We start from the raw sequence: 18,667 nt of genomic DNA on the forward strand, positions 1-18,667 counted from the left end.
ATAAATAGGTACATACATACAAAGTATGCCGAATTGCACAAACAAGAGAAATTTCAAAAGGGAAGGCTGCAAAGGCTTCCTGTTCATCCTCCAGTCTTGCTAGCAGCATTCTCCACATACTGGCTGTGCCTAATAAGAAATAACACCAAAGTCCTTTTTATCCAAAAAGCAGACATGAGATTTCCATCAGAAAGACACAACTTTTCTGGACAACATTCATATCTGACTTTAGTTGTTTTTATTGCTCCTTGAGGAATAATTTTTGTCTTCTTCTCATCACTCTTGGCCTGGCCTGGTCTGGTTGTTATATAATATAGAAAAACACAACAATTTATCTAAGTTATAGTCCAGCTGTTTTGATTTAAGAAGCATATAAAATAGGCTTAGGGAGTGACTACACAGGCATTTAGCCTGCTATTTAGTCTGCTATGAGGATGGGCTGGTTCATTCTTTTTGCTGGCAATGAGACAATGTAACTGCTAGAGAAAATCTCCTTCTCCCCAGAGCATTTCTGCCCACACATTTCTGGGTCGGTCCCTGTCGGGGGGGGGGTACTCTTTTTGAAGTGTGGCTAGGATCACTCTGTTTTGGTTCACTTTAGAGCACATGCGGTTACTGGGATCAAACCAAAGAGGAGCTTTAATTTTCATCATTAGTAGGTTAAATACCTTAGTCGCTTAATGATATTGGAAACTGGGAAATTAAAATCTTTCTTCCTCTGCTCCTCCATGGAGCAGAAAGAGGAAGCAGTTTTTTAGTGTCAGTAGGGGCAGCGATACCTTTTAGAACTTTTAAAAAGCATTCTCCTGGAAGCAGAGAAAACAAGAGGGGGCAAGGAGGCAAATTTCAGCCCTTTCTTTTCTTTTCTAAAAGAGGACGGACCAAATAGGATTACTTAAGATGCATATGCTATGTGGATGCAAAGTTAGCACCACATGGCATATTGGACCTCTATCCAACTCCACATTTGGAAGAACCCCTTGTCAATCAGAAGGTGCTCCGCAATGGAGTGGACTGCCTCAGAAGTGGTAGACTCTCCTTCATGGGAGGGTTTTTAATAGAAGCAAGACAGCCACCTGTCAGAAATGCTTTAGCAGGGCTTGGAATTTATGACCCTTGGGATGCCCTCCAGCTCTACATTTATTCTTTGTAGCATTAGCAGATCTTATTTTCTTTAAAAAAACGATTTCATTTTAAATTTTCAGAAGGCGCTTCAGTTGCAATCAGCCTTTGGAAACTTCATATTACAGTATAATTGAAATGCACAACATCTGGTCCTGAAGAAGTTTTGGGATGGAAGCCTAAGGAGACAAATTCTTGACTGCTGCTTTGGAGTCGTTCCTAGAAAGCTGTTGTTACTCTTGTTATTATTATGTTGCAAGCAGCTTCTGTTCTTGCATACTTTCATGGTTTGATAGAGCTGGAGCTCTATTACCTAATTGACTGGACTGGATCCAAAGCCTGTTTACTTTGGAGGGTACTTAAATGATTTGAAATGCTGTATATTTTATTAGGGCTTTGTTTTACAAGTTTATAATTCTAAGCAGATAGCTTTTAGTATTCGGTTAACTCAAAACATTATTTTGGAATCAGTGTTAGTGATTTGACACCAAAGTGTATGCTGCTGACAGTCCTGTTAAGGATGTGAATCATCTGGGACTATAAGTATCACCTAATCATGTTTTGTTCACCCCTTAATATCACAGAGTGGCACTTTACACTGGGAATGAACCACTGCAGCTGTTGGGTGTTCCTAAGGTTTGCATTAGTTGGAATGGCTAATTCATGCTAATTGATGAGGTGCGAGTACACATCTTTTCTGCATAATTAGCCATATGATTAGGAACACAATTGATGTGTACCCTGGCACCTCATCAGTTACCGGTAGTTGTAATTAACCAAGCTGTAGGTTGTACAGACCTTATGCAAATATCAGTAGAGTTCTGGCTATTGAATTCTTGGACTCTTAGTTTATTTATCTGATGTACTTAATTAATATCCCACCTTTCTCCCAATAAAGGGACATAAAGGGATTCTAAACTGATTTATATAGGATTATACTGTTAGAATCCTAGAGAGCTACAGCTGAAACCAGCACGTGTGTGTTGCCTTCTTTTGTCCATAAAATGTCAGAGATAGAGCATCTGTGGGGAGAACTACTAAACCATTCGGAAAACTTTTATTGCCAAAACGAGGGATGGAGATCATGTAATTCTCTACATATTGTTGAAATAAAATGTTGATGATCCTTTACCATTTGTTTTTGTGTAAAACAACATCTGATGGCCTATACACTCCTTTCTAGGAACCAGAAATCCATTATGAGTTATGGCTTCAATTGGAGATTTGCTGATGGAAGGGGGGGACTTAATTCGGTGTGTAATTTTTAAAAAAATGAAAGTGGGTGACTTGAGTTTTCTCCAGACTTAAGCTAGTATTAGCGATATGGTGGTGTTCCTTCTTCAGTCAGGGAAGCTGCAGGGTGTGACACTGGAGGTGGGGGCAGATGACTCATCACAGATTGCCCAGAATCCAGGTTTCTGTCCCTGCATTCAATGAGTGACCGCAGGCTAGTTCTATCTCTCTAGGCTTAACCTACCAGATATTTCAAGGGAGAAAAATCTTGGGCAGCTGTTGTCAGGAAGGGTACAGGTTATCCATCAGCTGAAATGTCTGGTCCATCTGTTGAGCTTTAGCGTCCTTTTTGAATCTCAATTCTGAGCAGCGCATTCTGACATCTTGAAGATTAGGGGTAGTGTTTTATGTTCAGAGAAACTGAGAAAATAGGGCTATCATTTCAGCAGCAGCTTTTCCACACTTTTGTTTTTATCTGAGCAAATGTCTTTTATAATCACTTTCAGGTATCCAAAATACCTGTAACTCCAAACTTCTTAGACAAGTGGTTGCTTCCTAAATAAATCTGGAATAATCACATTGAATGGCTACAGCTGGTGGCTCCAATTCCACCAGGTCTTTTGAAGTAAGCCCACTTTAATGGCAGCTTGATGTTACCTGAATCACCCCTTCTGTAACAAGGGGTTTGTACTATCTTGACTTGATTGTCATTACTGGAAAATTCTTTTTGTTTATTTCAGATGTAAAACTGGCAACTAGAAGGGGGACATTGCATAGACAGAGGCCAGGATTCTATAGAAGAAGAAGCCCATCAGTGCTTCTCTGTGAGGAGGAATTTTTTCCTTTCCTATACAGCCCCCACCTATTCAAAATTTGATAGTTGCTTCTTTATAAAACTCTCTCCTTCCCCATTCCCAACCCACCACAGAAAGTAATGAGGTCTGCATGAGGAGGGGAGATCCACAAGCTCAAAGATTTTCTGACAGTCTTTTTCCAGCAGCTCAAAAACACACAGGTCCTGGCTGTGGTTTACATGTTTCATTGAAGGTCCCAAATCAGTCTTCACTTATCCCTAATAGAGGGGATATGGCATAGGAGAGTTTGTAAAAACCACTGTCTTGCTAGACAGAAAAAAATTGAATTGGGCTTGACAGTCTAATGATCTAGCTTGGAGCACAGTTCTAGACTGGACATGTTTACTGATCTGCAGAAACATAGGATCAGCAACTGGAACAGCAAATTTTCTTTCATAATATAGCACCATGTGCTATATGTGTTATACATGGGAACTGAGCAATTTAATATTTGGATGTGACATATAAAATGAGCCAGTTATCCATTTCTATAGCATGAGCACTTCTTTACCAAAAAACCTAACAAATTATTATTTTAATATAGAGTATATTATATAGAGTATATTATAATATAGAGTATACTAAGGTATGGGGAGGCCCAAAGATCTTTTGTTTATTCATTGCTTATTTGTGCATTTAAAACACTGTTGCTCTTTTCTTTAGGTGGAGAGGATTTCAGGGTGACTTGCAGAAGAATTTACTCTCATGCTCATTGTGTAAAATAAAATGGGAGGTAGAAGGAAGAGAACTATATTTGTAAATTTAGAGAGTTTTCATAGTGACCACTGGGGATAGAAGCATCTCAGCGAAGGAAAGAGCCAAAAGGCTGATAGAATGGTCCTGTCCTCTCTCTGCTGCATCCCAGCAGAGAGGGTGCTGCTAGGTGCCGATTGAAGAGGTACCAAAGACACTTCTCAGTGAGCAAAGCTAATGGAATGGCCCTGTTTGCCTTCTTCCCCTCTGCTCTGCAGGGTGGTGTCTTTCCACAATTTCCTTCTAAATTGTTCAGTAGGTAACAAAAAAAAAAAGAGTTGGTGTGAAAGCCACACAAAGCAAATCTGGAAACCTCTTGGCAATGGCATTAAAATGCTTAATGAAAAAGATTAATTTGAAGTATCTGAGTCAATCCAATACTGATGGCAGAAATTTGGGTCAAATCCTGGATTAGCATGATGAGTGCTCCACTGATAACCTTCATGCTTCCCTACTTATCCACTGCAACCTCTCCAAGTTATTTAAGCTTCTTTAGTTTTCCTGTTAAGGAATACATAATATATTGCTAGCAACGTTTTAAAGATATTCTCTGCATTGAATCTTCTTGATGATATCATTTTAGTGAACTATTAAATAGCTAATCTAAAGGGCAAAAATATTTCTTCTGTTTAGAGAAGCCTGTATAAGTGGGATTTATGTCAAAATTACTAAATAAGCAGAGGGTCAATTTTTCATGCTTAATTGGGTATTGAGCATAGTATATGGAAACCTGAATTTGAAATATTTTAAATAGGGGTTTTAAGACTCACTGTGTTGTTTTAGCAAATAACCATTTTGCTTTATGAAGGAACTCTTCAGCTTTCTGGCTTCATACTTGCATTCGGTGGCATTTTGAAAAGTGTGTTACACACACCATCTGGGCTATGCAAAAGAGCATCCAGGATGATCTGTGTGTTTCCAGAAGCCAATACATTCTACCTGCAATTTGCAGCTGGAAGATAAATAATATTGCCCCACCTATTGATAAACTTCTGTGTTCTTGTGCTTTCTTTTTCTCGTATACTTATATATGCACCATGTCTGACTTTATGGAAATCAGATGTGAGGGACAAGTGGTGGGAAATGCATTTCGTTTTTAGATTTCAACTCCCCAAATCCCATGGTCAGCACCACGTTGGCAGTGGGATTCTGAGAGCTATAGTCAGAAAAGCAAATGTTTCCCATCTCAGCAAAGAACAAACTACTGGGAGTGTTATTACCCTCATATTCTGCTTCTCCGAGAGCAAAGAGGTATTTGGCTGGCTGCTTTTGCATAGTTCAGCAGTCCTGTCCCTACTCAGCTGGGCCCTTCTTCCTTCTCAGCAGATATGTGTAAGATTGCTCTGCAACATTGAGAGACCATTAGTGGAACATTGGTGACTATTTAAATCAAAGTTGCCAGCCTGCAATTTATGCCTTCCTCCTGTGCAAAACAATTCAATTGCTTTTTAATGTGATTATGGAACAGGCCAAGATGATAAATCTCTATTTATTTAAAACTCTTAATTAAATTGTGGCTAAGATCATGTGTCATTTACTAAAGTGATATGCGATTTTCTGGTTTAATTCAAAACCTTTTCAGCATTTGTTACATCTGGCAAGTATGGTGAATAAATGTTTGTAATTGTCCCTGTAAATGATTTGCAGTTAATTTTTTTCTCCTTGTCTACTGCCACAATGAAAGGGTTAGCACACCTGACAGCCCTGAGCATTCAGATAATATTTCAGCAAAAGTATATGCTGGCCAAAATCCTCTTGTGTAAAATTATGTCCACACAAGCTGCTAACACCATTGCCTGCAGGCTTTTGTCACTCATTAAAAATTTCCTATTCCACCCCTTCCTAAGTTCCAAGGCTCCCTTGAGATCACTTTGTATCTCAGGAAGCCTGTGGGAGCCTCTTATCTTGAGGCTCCCAAAAGTTTCCCCAGATGAAAAGGGAAGGGTGCCACAGACTGGAAACAATTCTTCACACACCATCTTAAAAGGTTTATTATGAGACTTATGTAAACCTGATTCAGCCTACAGTATATTTCTTTCATATTGTGTTTATGTCTGTGGCCCAAAAAGACTGAGAATGGCAATTCTGGACCAGTGGTTCCCTACCTTGGGTTCCCAAGTGTTTTTGGAATAAAGCTCCCAGAGGCCTTCACCACCAGCTCTGCTGGTCAGGATTTCTGGGAGATGCAGTCCAAGAACACCTGGGAACCACTACTCTACAGCAGAGCTTGGGAAACACAACTTTTTTGGACTACAACTCCCAGTGTATCCTAGCCAGCATTGTATATAGGGTTTCATCTCTTTAGACAATAATCACAGTAATTACTTCACATGCTTCAGAATACAGTATGCTAGCTTTCTTTCATGTTGTTTTCAGGCTCTGGGGCTCTGCTCCAAAATCCTGCTCTGCTGTGCCACATTGCATCTACCCATTAAAATAGATTTTTGAAGGTATAGCCCTAGCTCCAGGAAGAATTATTCACACAATTGGGTTCTGCACATTCTGTTTTTCTCCTGACCCGTCAGGTGTTCAGTACTCAGCAGGATGCATGAACCTAGCTTGTTCCTAAACAGATGATAGACATTATTATGAGTATTTGACTATGATTTGACATGTATTTTACACACAAGACAACAGAACAGGACCACAGTGTTATTTCAGTTTGAATTTGCAATACAAAGGAGAACTTGGAAAGCTGTTTTAAAACAAAAACAAATCTACTGACGTGCTGAAGCCATCCATAAAGGAGGAGGAGTAGGTTGGTGGTCGGTCGGTCGGTCGGTCGGTCGGTCGGTCGGTCGGTCTGTCTGTCTGTCTGTCTGTCTGTCTGTCTGTCTGTCTGTCTGTCTGTCTGTCTATCTATCTAGTATTTCATTTCCCATCATTTATAATCTGCCTGTCCACCAACAATCATACTCAAAGGAGCAAACAGTGATCAAATCCAAACATAAACCAAAAAATTGGAAATAAATCAGTAAACACACCATTGAAAACAAAGCAGTAAAAATAAATACGCAGCTCCTAGAAATTAACTCTCCCTCCGCCCCCAGCAATGGCAGTTAATTCAGCCAGGACATTATGTGGCATCACAAACAAAAAGTATTTGCCTTTCATGTTACAGTCTGGCAACATGTCACAAAAAGCTTAGTATTATAATACAGGTTATCAGTGGTGCTGCTGATTCATAAATATTAGCTAGTCAAGCACATTCAGAGATCTTTAGACTTACAGCCCAAGGAAGTTAATTTTCATGTTACCATGAGATGGGAAGGACCTTCCCAAGAGATGGATCTTTGCTGGAACAATGACTAACAGGAAACAAAGGAGCATCCTGGTTGGGAGGGGACTGTTTAGATAAATTACTGGAGGACAACTGTTTTATTTTATTGCTATTATGCTTACTCAGAAATGTTTGCATGTGTTTTGTTTAACTATGTGAAGTGCATGGAAGAAGCTCTGTGATTCTGTTCCTCCTTTCCGTTGTCTTTCATTTTAAAGGAATGTGTTGTTTTCCTGTTCTCCTTTATATGCAAGTAATAAAGTGTAACTCCTTTTTGGATAAATGTCTGCCCAGTGCCTTTTCTGCTTCACACGCATATCAGAGACGTCTTCAGTTAGAAAAAGAGGGACTGCTATTCTTCAGAGCTTGGGTTCTTGTTTAGTGAGTCTTGATTGAGCTGGAATTTTCAGCATGTATGCATTACTGAAACAGCACCGTCTACGTTGGCTTGTGCATGTTGTAAGAATGGCTGATGGTTGGATTCCAAAAGATCTCCTGTGTGGAGAATTAGTGCAGGGAAATCACCCCAGAGGGAGACCACAGCTGCGATACAAGGATATCTGCAAGCCGGATCTGAAGGCCTTAGGAATGGACCTCAACAGATGGTAAACCCTGACATCTGACCGTTCAGCCTAGAGGCAGGCGGTGCATCATGGCCTCTCCCAATTTGAAGAGACCCTTGTTCAGCAGGCCAAGGCAAAGAGGCAGTCCTGGAAGCAGCAAAATCAGGGAGCTGGACAGGGGACAAATTGTATTTGTCTTCAGTGTGGAAGGGATTGTCACTCTCGAATTGCACTTTTCAGACACACTAGATGCTGTTCCAAGTCCTCAATACAGAGCATGTTACCATAGTCTCTCGAGACTGAAGGATGCCTAAGAAGTGTCACAGGAAAGGAAACATCTTTTCACAAGAGGGAAGTCCCTCCTACCTGTTGTGTAGAAGGAAAGATGGGGAATGTGGGGCAGAGTTGGTGTTGAATAAGTGAGGGGGAAAAGGCCTCCACCCACTTGCAAAGAGGGAAAAGACTTGACCCCAACCAACATCCGGCAGCAACCCAGATAAAATGCCCAAAGTCTGTCTAAGTGAAAGCATCTTCCTGCCAACAGAAACAGCAGAAAGAGAGTCCTTAAGTACACAGTTGGCTAGAGTAGAGGGTTCCAGGGATCAATGAAAATGGCACTGCAGAGGATAAATGTTGCCTTTCCTCATGGTGAGATGTGGCACTTGATTTCTGTTTTAAACATTCTAAAGCTAAAACCACTTGTACCATTCTGTAAGGTAGTACTGCAGAACAGAAGCTGCAATCCTATTGGTTAGAGTGGTAAGTCACAACTAGAATCAATGGAACTTATGAAGGAGTTGACTCATCAAATCCACACTGATTCAATGGGCTAACTTTAGTTGCAACTTACTACACTAAGCAACAGGATTTCAGCCATTTTTTTCTGTGGAATGCTTCACTTCAGAATCCAGGCCAGCTAGCTGGGTTCCCTGCCAGCAAACTAAATTAAATTATCTCCCTTCCTGCTTTTTCTCAGACCCACCACACTCCCAACAGCCAACTACTACTGTATGGTTACTCAAGATGCACACTTTCATTGAATTGTTTTTGCTTCCTTTACTTCCCTCCTCCCCAGTTTTTTTAAACATCTCTGCAAATCTTGGAATGCTCCCAAATGTTTTAGTATCTCTCTCTTATGCAGAAATACTTCCATTTTTACAATCCTCAGACTGGAATTTGGAGAACTGCATTTATTTTTTGTATATCAGATCCCCTGCCAAAGATTAGTGTGGAATAGGAATTTCCTAATTAGCATTCTTATGAGTACTGTATTATAAAACAGCTTCACTTAACTTACAGGCTAATACAGCTGTTTTATTGAAAATACAGAAGGTAAAAGTAGACTTGGATACTTAAAAAAACATGAAGAAAGATGTTTGCTATGTGCTGTCTAGTCATTGTTTACTTGCTGACTGTGGTAGCATTTTCAAAGTACTGTATGTGACATGTTTAAGGAATGGTTTACCATTACTAATGAGAAACACAGCCGCCATAGAAACACTTGCTTTCTATGGAATTTCTACTGAGTTATGACATGTCTGAACAAATATTATTTTAATTTGTGCTACTACAGCATGCTAGAAAAATGAGTTTGTTAAGAATTCTGGCAGGTAGGGCTTTCCCTGCCCGCAGGCACCTCTACACAAAGCACTGGTTGATATTTTACAAGGGTTGCCAGCTACTCCTTAACTTATCATCTCTGGAGACCTCAGAGTCCATGTATCCTGTCACCTTGTCATCAATTATATGTTTTATTCTTGTTCTTGAGTGCTATGGGTACAAATGCATCACATTATGCAGTACAGTTAGAAAGTACTGTAAAGAGTCATTTCCCGAGGAAATAGGATCTAAGGCCATGATCACATCAGGGAAATGCTACCCACTTTTAATTATACTTTCCATACTTTTGTTGTAATGCGTACATGGATGAATGCCCCAACATGCTTTAACATTACCACTTCATGTTCTTGTATTTGAATCATTATGGCCATCCACACCACGTTACCTATTTATTTTCTCTCTTGATTTACTGCAGCACCTTAAATTTTATTTTTTTTTAATAAAAAAACCCACAATACATCCATGTGCCAGGTAATGTTTCCCCTGTTGTGCTGGCATCTCTGGAAGCCAGGCACTGCAGTCCATGGACCTGGCACCCCCACGCAGGGCTGTGTTATTTGCCAGACAGTAGGTGGAGTGATGCAACACCTACCAATGCCTTTAAAGCTGTTGACATAATTTTACCAACTTATCTACACTCCAGCTGTGGAAAAGTTAAAGAAAATTATAGAAGGGCAACCATATGGCACTAATGGTGGCCACCTTCCCCGGGGAATTTGCTTCAAAAAAATATTGACAGGATCATACACATGTGCTACACTGTTAAGGACTATATTGAAACACCACCGGAACAAAAAATCAGTGGGTGTTGATCCGCAGTTACACCACTGGCAGTAAAATGAATTGGTAGTGGCTGTGAGTCGTGTGACCACAAATTTATGCTATGATCTAACTTTGGCATAAGTAGGGAATAATTCTGTCATATGATCATGCCCTAAATTAGGGGGGATCAACTTCACAGGACACTGGATATATTTTTGGCCCTGTTACACTCAAATTCTGCTTTTCCCATTTTTTCCTAAGCTCAAATTGAGTGTAAGCTCACTTCCCAATTTTAATGAAAATACTTAAAAAAACTTCCCTGCTCTCTCTTCTTAAGTTTATGGACAGTCCTTTAAATAGAGGATGTCTTCATATAGAAGACTATCCTTTGAGAGCTGTTTAGAAAGAAGACTATGCTTTGAAAATAGAGCACATTAATTGCACAAGGTGCTTGTAGATTTCAAGTCTCTAATGATTAGGAAGCAACTTGACACAGATCGGTGTTTCTATATTTCTCCCGGAGAATTAATGGAACATTGTAAAGATGATTATTTTAATAAGAGGAGAGAAAAAATAGAAATCTAATAAGGAAATTTATACCAGAGCTGTATGGACTGGTCCAGTTCGTTGATGTTTTTCTTGTACTCCTTAAATTTTACCTACTGCTCCCTGTACAATATTACATTTGATAGTCCTGTGCAGCTTGTGCCTGAAGTATTATTCTCCACAGGTCTTCTATAAGGTCTGTTGCACTTGTGAATAGGCCCTTATCCTGGTCAGTTTCAAATGAGTGTATACAGTTCAGACATTGACTAACAGAACGATTTGAAACTGACCAGCAGAAGAAACTAATAAAAGCAACAAAGACAGAAACAGAAATAGGCAGGACTATCAAGCTTACTGTAATCTGCAGGAAACTGATAAGAAGAGCAAAACAAAAAAGCAAAACAAAAAAACTGCACTACTGCTTTGAGAAATCACAGGAATCGCCATGATGTGCCCAGAGGAAGTCCTTGCTGGGGCAAGCTGTCAAAATTCGGTGGGATTTAAAAAAAATAGAAATGGGGTTGGCTTGATACTGAAGTCATGAAGTCTGTATTGCATGAGTTCTAAGAGAGTTTTTAGATAAAATGGTGAGAGATTTTCAGACTATCAAAGAATCACAGAGTTGGAAGAGACCACAGTGGCCATCCAGTCCAACCCCCTGCCATGCAGGAACTCCATCAAAGCACTCCTGACAGAGGGCCATCCAGCCTCTGCTTAAAAACCTCCAAAGAAGGAGACTCCACCACACTCCAAGGCAGCCTATTCCACTGCCGACCAGCTCTGACTGTCAGGAAGTTCTTCCTAATGTTCAGATGGAATCTCTTTTCCTGTAGTTTGAAATCATTGCTCCTTGTTCTTGTGTCTAGAGCCATGGAAAACAAACATGTCCCTTCCTCGACATTTATTATTTATTTATTTATTTATTTATTTATTTAATTTATATGCCGCCCACACTACCCAAAGGTCTCTGGGCGGCTTACAGACATGACATTCCTTCAAATATTTAAACATGTATATCATGTCCCCTCTTAACCTTCTTTTTGTAAGGCTAAACATTTCCAGCTACCTAAGCTACTCCTTATAGGACATGGCTTCCAGACCTTTGACCATTTTGGTCGCCCTCCTCTGGGCATGTTCCAGGTTGTCAGCATCCTTCTTGAATTGAGGTACCCAGAACTGGACACAAGAGGTGTCTGATGAGGTCTGACCAAAGCAGAATAGAGTGGTACTATCACTTCCCTTGATCTAGACACTATACTCCTATTGAAGCAACCAAGAATTGCATTGGCTTTCTTGGCAGCCACATCACACTGCTGACTCATGTTCGGTTTGTGGTCTACCAAGACTCCTAGATCCCTTTCACAGGTACTGTTGTCTAGCTAGTTCATTTTTTTCTGCCTAGCTGCAGGACTTCACATTTTTCCCGGATGAAATTCATTTTGTTAGTTTTGGCCCAGGACTAATCTGTCAAGGTCATTTTGAATTTTAATCCTGTCCTCATATTAGGCGATATCTGATGTTGTAATAGGTTTGGGTTGCATGTGGAATTAGCCCTCAATATAGCTTGGGAGTGAAACAAAACAAGACAAAAAGAAATAAAGAAATGATTATACCCTTCTCAAATTTTTGGAAATACAAAATCTAGGTGTTACTCAGAATGATCCATATTTATGGGTAAAGAGCACAGTTTCCTTGATAGGTGACAAACAAAAAGAGATTTAAAACCTGGCATTTTTAATATTAACAGAGGCAGTGTGTCTGTGCTTGGACAGATCCCACTTAGAGCCTCCCTGCCTCTTCTCATTATGCATACATAGCTGCAAGCAGCAAGAACAATTCACAGAATGGCAGGTTTGGATGTTTCAGTGGGAGATCTTTGTCCTCATCTGATGGTGCATCCTCTTCAGGTCTTCCTCCTGACTTATAGAAGTTTCACATTCAAAAATTAGGAATACTGGAAGATGCAATTAGGTGGGTAGAAACAAATCTTCACCATTTTTATACAATGGGGTAATTGTGACAAAACTTGTTTTGTTTTGTTGTGGGTTTTTCAGTGGCCAAAGAACCCAAAAAACCCACAACAGCCATCAGATCCCGGCCGTGAAAGCCTTCGATAATACATTGTTTTGTTTTGTTTGTTTGAAATTTGTTTCAGCTGTAGTTCAGTCAGGTCCTGTCACGTGAATGTTTCCCACTGAGTGTGAAGAATGCACATTAGAGAGTGTGAACTATTTTTATATGTTCATAATTGAACATTGCTGAATATAACCTATACTATAATCTAGTACAAACCCAGTATACTCCCGGGTTTATATTTATTTGTTTGTTTGTTGTATTTGTATCTCATAGTTTCTCAAATTGGGTAGTATGCTATTTTGTCTTTATAACAACTTTGTAAGCTAAAATTAAACTATGAGGCTGGGATGCCAGAGTTTAACTGAGCTGAATGATGACTTCAGCTTGGATTGGTATCGTTCATATCCAACACTCTGTCAACACAATCTGTTGTCTCTCCTCCTACATTCTTATTAACTAGGAGTCATCAGTAATGACTTTAATTTCAGCTGTCACTATTTACTATTCTGTGGCTTTTGTGAATTTTAAGAAATTTGCAATTACTATCAGTATAAAATTCATAGATGTGTTGGCTTCTTTCAAATAATTTATTTCAGTTATTTTTGAAGCTATACACATTTTTATAAGACACTCAAAATGTACCTCAGTTAAAGTGTTACTGTTTTCTTCCTTTTAGGTAGGAGCTTATCTATTCATGGGGCTAAAAAGCGTGTGCAGATCTACCAAGGGAGAAGTACACCAAGCCATCATTTGCCACAGCATCCATCTGTGGTTAGGTATTCTTCTTTTCCACAAGTCAGAAAGTCAATAAAAATGGAAGCCTCCTCTTCCGGACCTGCTATATTAGCAGCACCAATTGGAAGACCAGTTACACATCAGCCAGGTAATATATTTGTCTCCATCCTCCTGCTGCTTGTTTTATAAAAATGATACATGCTATGGATACTTCATAGCATCTGATCAAGGTTGCATGGAAATCAATCTATAGGACACTAACAATAGATTGATGTTCATTCTGGCCATTCTTTGTATGCTTGTTTATAACTGCAGCAGTTATTAGTCATCTGCAGCAGGAAGAAAGCTTGGTGATTTTTAGAAAAGTAGGAATATTTCTCAGCTTCTTGTATTCCTGTCAGAAAATCACCATTAAATGTTTGATGCTTGCTATTTCCACACCTGCCTGGCACTTCGAATTTGCAAACATTTCTGCCAGTGAAATTGCCCAGGATTTCACTGTCACATCAGTACTTCCCTCCTCTCCCATCAGCACAAACAAAATAATTTCCATCACACATACACAGAAAAACTCATTTTGATCAAATTTACCAGCAGAATCTACTTTTTCTGGGGCCTCATATACACTCGAAATAAAAAACAACATTGCCCACATTTCCAGTTTTGACTTCTATGTTGTACCAAGTAGAGTCTACAGTTTATGTAGAATCAAGATTTGAAGAAGTAATTATTTTCTGTGGCTCACTTCTGTGTAGAGTGTGTAACATTTTTGATGCATACTTATGTAGAAGCATGTTCACTGCTTTCAAACAATTAGCTGTGCATAATGAGAAACACATAGACAATGCACACAGTGCAAATACATTCTTTTATGGTTTAAAATTAGAGTTGTGAATTTCATAGGCTGCACTTAGCCTTGGCAAGGGACCTTAGTGCAGGCTCCATCCTCCCAGAGATCCCAGAAAAGTTTGGCCACAGAGAGATATTGGCTCAAGATTCTCCATTTTCTTGTTGTTTCTAACACTAGACCATATCTTCTTTCGATCAAAAGTCCAGCCATTTTTGAAAGGAGGAAGTCAGAAGTGACCTTCTGATCACTATCATTTCTTTACATCTGTGAAAATGACTGTCAAATGAAGGCCTCCAGTCTTTCTTGTCCTGATTGAAATAGGTTCTTAATGCCTGACTAGCATGGGAATCAAACTGACTTGCTTTTGTCATCTTTTATTTCACCAGCTCAAGAAACTGATATTTAGGTATTTATAGGGAGTCTATAGTTTATATCAGTAGGCATTATATGCTGGCTATGGTATTTTTTAGCAACCTGGTGAATAATATGAGCAAGTCTAAATTGTATTGCATTGCAACTAAGCTCTTTTCTTGTATTATTATAAAAAATGTTTATGATCAGTTGGAATGCCTGAAAGCTGGCTGAAGTAGAGTTGTTTCTTCCATTGTAAATGCAGAACTAATCAGAAAGGCATATTGATGCAATATATCTGGAATCTCTTTTCAATCTTAATTATTTAAATTCAAGATTTGATCTATTTCCGTAAGAGGTCAATTTTTATTTATAATAGGTTGTGTCCTTTGTTAGTTTTTTTCATAAATAACCTCTTTTTTGGTCAAGGAAGACAAGATACAATAAGTGAATGTAATTATATATTAAATTCTACTGAATGTTGATTACAGGATACTGTATCTAATATATAATATATCTATAATATATCAAATCAAGAGATGGAGATCTGAGTATAGTGGGAACTGAGTACTTACACTATATACTCCAGGTGTTACTGAATAGGGAAAATGTTTAACCACACTTAATTACTTTCAGAGCAGCATGTGTATATGGATAGTTCATCCATTCCCATGCTTACCTGAATATGTGTCCCTCAGAAAGTAATGCAGTATAAATAAAGGACTCTTCTGTTTGGAAATAGATCCAAGTCACAGTTTATGATGATTGAATAGACACCTCTTCTCTAAACTGGGCTGTGTGAAAATAAAAGAGATATTTGGAGGAGGGCACTCCAGTAAAATCAGCTACAAAACTGACATGAAATCAAGAATAAGAAAGTCTAAGGAGTCAGATTAGGAGGCAGATGTTACTTTTACCCAGAACATATCAGTTTCTTGTTTACTTCTCACTAGTCCCATGGCATACGGTTCCTCTCTAGCCCTCTAAAAGAAGTTATTCACTTGAAGTCCAGCTGTCAAACATGTATTTGTCTTTCCGTTTTGTTACTGACAGCAGCCCAGTCCTCAGCAACATGTTAGGTTTGTATTTAGTACGTAGAGAACTGGTATAGTACAGTATAACCTATGTGAACTGATAAGTGCCTGATACAAGTATGTATGTAGAAAACGGCCTTTGGTAACTCACAATTGTATCACCTGCTCCACCATCAGCCCTGTGATCATAATAATGTAGTGTTAACATTATATGGTTGTTGCATAGAGACAATGGTTGAAATCTTGTTTACAAGGCAAGGGATCTATGGGGATCCTGGCTTGTTGTCTAAAATTATGCTTCCCAGTTGTCCCCTCTTGCCATGGTGACAAACTACAAACCTTTTGTTTCTGCTTTGTTTTATTATTTAGATGCCACAGTGGTTTCCTTCTCTCCCAACAAACTACAGATGAAATCCACAAACAAATTTAAAACAAATTGTATATATCATCTGTGGTTTGTTGGGAGAGAAGCAAACCGAAGCAGCAACTTTGGTGCCGTAGGTCTGATGACACAAAAGACCAAAAACAGGCTGAATTTTTGTAGTGTTTAACCGCCACTGCTGAAATAAGAGAGAGCAGTCCCCTAGTCAGCTTTCCCATGAAATACACCCCTATTTGATAGGCTTTTCTTAAGTCATGTTGGTCATAAAGTTCAGGTGTTTGTCTCCAGGTCAACTTTCTCCTATTCCTTCATATTACTGCTTGCGTACTTGTGTGTTCAAATACTGTGTATACCTATAGAACTATTTGTCAGAGTCCCATACAAAGTCCATTCATCTTGGGGATACCAGTGAAAAAGCTATCTCTATTTTTGAGAGCTGTTTACTCTTGAATGAGCACTTAAGAGCCGTTAACTTTACCAAAGAGGAGACTTTCAATTGCTAGTGTGGACCAATCTTGCTGCCAGTATTTTGGGTTCTCCTGAGAACTGTTTTGGTGAACAACTGTACTGTACTTCAAAATCTACCATGATACCACTGCATGACAATAATTTGTATACCTAATTGCCATAGATCTTCACAATGACTGGCTATTCTAGCTCCAGTAGCTGCTTCAGGTGCAAATCACTTGGTATGAGGACTCACAGCAGAGCTGTGAATGTTAAAGCAATTGCACACTTATGGCTAGTTAGGATTCACTCATCAGAAGGAAGCTTTTTTTAGCAGCACTGCACTGCTAAACACAATGTGTCCTCTAACCTCCAGTCTGTTTAGAATGAAGTTTGAGTCTGTATGTTTTTATTTTTCATCAGTCCAAAAATCTGAAATCATATTTGCACGTTCCTGGGATATGAGACACTTGGGGAAAAGAACACCATGTTGACTTGCTTTATCTAGTGATCACATGCAAAAAGTCAATTTATGAATAATGGTTTGGCTTGTGTCACAATCTAGTCTTGAAAATGAGTTTTCTGGCCTCTATCACCTCGTGTAAAGTGTTGTGCTACAACTCAGGCCAGAAACAGACATTAGAAATAGCTTGTAATTGGAGCTGAAAATGTGTAATGTTGCAGGGAGGTGAGAGAAACAGACTTACTTTCTTTGTGGAATCAGGCTTCAAAAGCACCCTGTGCAAATGTCCTGAAGACCAGTTACCTAACAAAGCTGAGGATCTTGCATTGTGATACTGACAATTGTCACATTCATTACAAATGTCCCCTTTTTTGCCACAGGCTTCCTCTAATGTCTGTTTTTGACTTCACACTCTGTAAATCTTTGACCTAGATCACCTCTCCATGCACCTGGTACTGCAGTAGCATTTCATAGATGCATCCAATTGGCACGCTGAAGCTTATGAAATGTGAGCTGGGCAAAGTGATGTGCTTTAACTTCCTGCTTTCATTCTCATATATATCACAAGCTGTGTTGGCATTTATCTTTTTTTGCTAGTTTACGCATTTTGGTGTTGAAACTTGAAAGTTGTTCTTAAGTGAAGTATTTCATCCTTATACTCAATGGAAGGACAAAATTTCATTCTTATATCTTCTTTACATTTGGATTGAATTTGAGGTTGCCACAGTAAAGGTGGAAGACAGGAGGGCCTGGCGTGCTCTGGTCCATGGGGTCACGAAGAGTCGGACACGACTAAACGACTAAACAACAACAACAACAGTAAAGGTGAAGATCCAGTGATGCCTTTGCTTCCATATTTAGTAATATCTGTACTTCTCTTTTCTTTCTCTCCTACTGCTGCTCTGGGATATCAAAGTACCTACTTCAGAATGTTTCCCACCTCTCTGGAACATATCTTTAAGATATTTTGTGTAAGGCCACAAGGAAGAGGGTGGATAGCTAATTTTGGCAGAAGTAGCAGGCATTGGTGGTAATGCACCATCAAATCATGGCCAGTATTTGAGCATTATATAAAAAGATATGGACTTTGTTTTCTCCCATTAGGCTGCAATTCTAAGTGTGTTTATTACGGACGAAATAATTTAATACACTGGAACTCACCTCAGAATAAGGATGAGTAAGATTTCACTGAACATCTATTTAAATTCTCCTATAGCTAGTCTCAAATAGAGTAGTCCTACTGACTCAATGGGATGTACAGAAATATTGACTTACAGTCTAGTGATTAATTCAATGTGTTAGTTTTCTAATCGAGTCGAGCAATAGAATACTGGCCTCTCTAAGCAATTCTGGTCGTAACAGAAAGTTGCTACATGCCTTCTTTTCTGTGCTTCTACATTATGTTAAAGCATCTATTACAGGGAGTCTAAAATTATATAGACATATGCTAGTATCTGTTATTAATATATATCCTAAGCAAAGAAACTACCTAATCAAATATTGTAAAATGGAGCATTTTCAAATGGTGGAAATGCAATTAATAGGGAATTAGATAAATTATTCTGTAGATAATTGTTTCCAGGACATCATCAGGGT

The 18,667-nt window shown here is 39.0% G+C and overlaps 1 protein-coding gene across 5 annotated transcripts in view; it reads left to right on the forward strand.

The window, feature by feature from the left end:
* Positions 1 to 18,667, forward strand: part of ANO4 (anoctamin 4) — a 140,054-nt gene that overhangs the window by 23,677 nt on the left and 97,710 nt on the right. For all 5 annotated transcript variants that reach the window (XM_073000225.2, XM_073000226.2, XM_073000227.2 and 2 more), the window contains exon 2: positions 13,486 to 13,692. In XM_073000225.2, coding sequence (XP_072856326.2) covers positions 13,623 to 13,692 — 70 coding nt within the window. In that variant the 5' untranslated portion in view covers positions 13,486 to 13,622. The remainder of the gene's footprint in view (positions 1 to 13,485; positions 13,693 to 18,667) is intronic.

This window comes from Pogona vitticeps, chromosome 5, assembly GCF_051106095.1.
Source record: "Pogona vitticeps strain Pit_001003342236 chromosome 5, PviZW2.1, whole genome shotgun sequence".
NCBI lineage: Eukaryota > Metazoa > Chordata > Lepidosauria > Squamata > Agamidae > Pogona > Pogona vitticeps.